This window comes from Ammodytes marinus, assembly GCF_949987685.1.
Source record: "Ammodytes marinus genome assembly, chromosome: 23".
Classification (NCBI taxonomy): Eukaryota; Metazoa; Chordata; class Actinopteri; order Uranoscopiformes; family Ammodytidae; genus Ammodytes; species Ammodytes marinus.
Window position 1 is genome coordinate 10,771,455 of NC_137227.1, and position 3,504 is coordinate 10,774,958.

Consider the following 3,504-nt stretch of genomic DNA (forward strand, 5'->3'; position numbering starts at 1 on the left):
AAAGTAACAACGGCTCTTAGCAGACAGCACGGACACGGCCCTGATGGTCACACAATTTACTAAAAATGACTGGAAAATCTCACAAATAAATGTATAAATTGTTATATTCTTTCCAGATAAAACATAAAGGATCGGGGTAATACAAGTGAATGAAGGCACCATGCGATTAATGTGATTAACACTTTTAATTTAAACTGTGTGCTGAAACCTCAGAAGTATGTAACGTGCATATTTACTGGAACAAATCCAATATGAGTGTGTGTTTTTCTGAGTCGGTGTGTGTGGGTCATTCAGTCAGTGCTTGTGTTCCCGTGTCAACAGCAAATTGGATGTGATTACTGATAAGCTCTCTAATCAGCCAACACATTGTCTAATCATCTCCTACAACACAAACACACACACACACACACACACACACACACACACACACACACACATGCAGATTTTCCAGCATGCTCTCCCCAAGGTCATGTGACTCATCCCGGTGATGTTTTTCAGGCCCAGTCAAAGGCTCTGTTCACCTGGTGAAAAAAAACCTAGGGAAAGGCGGCAACAGGCGCCAGCAAAGAAGTCATGCGTGGTATCTCAAGGGGCCCCCTGTACCAGCTAAATACAACTAGAACCACACAGAATAGGGCTGTTATCTGACTGCAGTTTCTCCCAATTGAGGAGCTGGCCAGCTGCCTCCCCACAGTGCAAACCAGGGCCTAAATGCATCCAGCGGAGGGTGTGTGTCTGTGAATCAATACCCCTCTAAGAAATACTTCTCAACCAGAACGAATGGCAGGATGGCTGGTGTGTGCAAACCCCCCCTTTTGCCGGGGCCAATCAACTCCAATTCGCTTTCGTCCAAAATACGGCAGGAAAAGTAGAGACGGATCGCCACCGATCCATATTTTTCAGTTCTGATTCGATTTCAATACTTTTATTTGGACATATGCCAATACTGATACTGATTGCAATGTAAGAGCATGTTTATCCCTTATATTACTACATATTTGTTGTTGTTGGTATTGTTTATAGGGTCACTTGGCTGTATTAAATGTCACAGCACCTCTTATCAAAAGATTTGTGTTTGCCAAAATGCGACAAATTTAGATGTATTGCAAGAAATATATATTTTTACTGTTTCTATACATGAGTTCAAATGTATCATAAGAGAATTTCAAAGAGTGCACTGGCAAACTGACAACTCCTTCTTTAGAAAGTAAATGTTTGAAAAAAAGAGCAAGAACTGTGTGGTAGAAATTCATATTGTCACTATAAAATCATATAAAATAAGTTAGAGACAACAATGGCTTCTTCTTCAATGTGAACAAGACAAAAACAAGTCAGGCTGTTTAATGCAGCTTCAACAACAGTACAGAAACAACAAGAGAATGTGGTGAAGAGAGACCTGGATTACACGTTCAGACTATATGGATTATTGAGTGGTGATTGGTGAAGTCAGTCCGATATATGATATAACGGCCGTATCGGCACCTCTTACAATATCGGATCAAATCAGTCGCATCCTCTCCCATCCCAAATGACCTCTGACAAATACTTTTTATGGAAAATATTTTAAGATGGAAATGGGGATGAGAAGAAAAAGCGGAGTGAAGTTTTCATGGTAGTTTAAGTGGATAATTGGGTCTTAAGAGCTTTGTCACTTAAACAAACTCATACTTTAGAGTGTCCTGGTGAAGTGCTGTAAAGGCTGTTGAAATTCCCAGATATGCTTGGATGTGAGAAGAAAAAACACGCCTTATATAGCTGCAAAGACTGGATTTAGAATATGTGTTTGCAGAAGAAATTAAACAGCTAATTTGCTCCCCGGCTTTGGGCTCTTCCTTGAAGGTCTCACGCGAGGAAGGAAGCTATACGGCAACAGGAAAAAGTCACTCCATTTATATGGCTGATAGTGGTGTGGTGTTATTGTATAATTGTCACTACGTGGACCAGTATTTAACACAACAGGCGGAAAATTAAACCCATTCACTGGCAGCAGTATAAAAAGGTTAATGATTAAAGAAGGGCCCTGTGCAACTACAAGAGCTGTTGCTGATTGCAAAGAGAACGGTTGAAATCAAGTGCGCAGGTTATATTCCAACATTGGGGAACGACGACACACCACTAAATATCCTGCATTTTGATGACATTTTATGCACCAAGTTTTGCCTTTTCTGAAGTAAGCCGGAGTTTGGCAAGGTTAAAATGGTACGGTCTACCCTAGGGCTGTCTGAAATTGTAGAAAAATATGTAGTTAAATTACAGACAATAAGGCTACATCAATTTTCCAACCCCTAAACTTTTATATTTACCTATTTTGGGGAGAAGGGGGATGTCTTTCATATTTTTTTTGTTGTTGAGGGGAACACATTTACATCTTCTGAATATTGAGGGGGACATATCCCCTGTGCGCGCACTTACGGGCACACACACACACACACACACACACACACACACACACACACACACACACACACACACACACACACACACACACACACACATATGGTTGAACTGGCATGGAGCTGAGCAGTTCTGCTGGCTGGTACACTACACCTGAGCGGAGCCAATATATTTCCATGTATAGAGTTGGACCTACAATCACTTCTGCTGTAGGGAGAGTACAGTTTATAGTAAGATATTATCAGTACAGGGTCGTGCAGCATAATGCTTATACGGTAAGGTGATCTCTATAATAAACACATTCTAAATCAACAAGGGGGATTAAAAGCAAGTTCCTGATTGGCTGCCTGCTGCCACACAAAAACAAACTGGAGTTGATTTGGCGGAGATACCGTGTTTAAGGGAAACTGCGCTCGCGCTCACCGGGCTGCACGTTATTTATAAACAAAAAAGTAAATCCCACACACACACATATACACACACACACACACACACGCTCCTTCCTTCTCCGTCAAATACCGGTTTTACCTTGACGCCTTCCTCATAAAGTAGGAGTGGGTGAACTCCAAGTGGTCGTCCAGCCACGCTTCCATCCTCTCGCTTTCCGGGGAGCAGCAGCAGTCCTCCATGGCGCAACTATGAGCTCCGGTTATCGGCTACATTTAGACGCGAAGGGGCCCGATACCGAATAGTGTGTACGGAAATATGAACACAGAGAGAGCCGGAGATAGAGAGAGAGACACACACACAGAGGGCTGCGAGGGGGTCGGTCCTTCGGTCGGTGCGCGCGGATCATAAAGCTGTGACTGTGCGCTTCCTAGTCGGTAAAGCCATTATTGGAGCATTAGAGAGAGAGAGACAGAGAGAGAGAGAGAGAGAGAGAGAGAGGGAGAGAGAGAGAGAGATAAATAGAGCGAGAGAGAAATAGAGCGAGAGAGAGAGCGGCAAAGGCTATCCCCCTCTCTCTCCCCCCTCTGATAAGGGACGCAACAAATACACAAATACTTACTATAGACATAATAGCCTACACATTTTTCAATAAACTGGGATATTAATCAGGTCAGAACCCAATTTTGATCCAAACACATACAACAAAAGTAATGGATTGTA

General features: G+C 42.6%; 1 protein-coding gene across 1 annotated transcript in view; it reads right to left on the reverse strand.

Annotated features, from left to right (window-relative positions):
* Window positions 1-3,076, reverse strand: part of pde5ab (phosphodiesterase 5A, cGMP-specific, b) — a 55,643-nt gene extending 52,567 nt beyond the window's left edge. The window contains exon 1 of the mRNA XM_080051558.1: window positions 2,923-3,076. Coding sequence (XP_079907684.1) covers window positions 2,923-3,023 — 101 coding nt within the window. The 5' untranslated portion in view covers window positions 3,024-3,076. The remainder of the gene's footprint in view (window positions 1-2,922) is intronic.
* Between the last annotated feature and the right edge of the window lie 428 nt (window positions 3,077-3,504).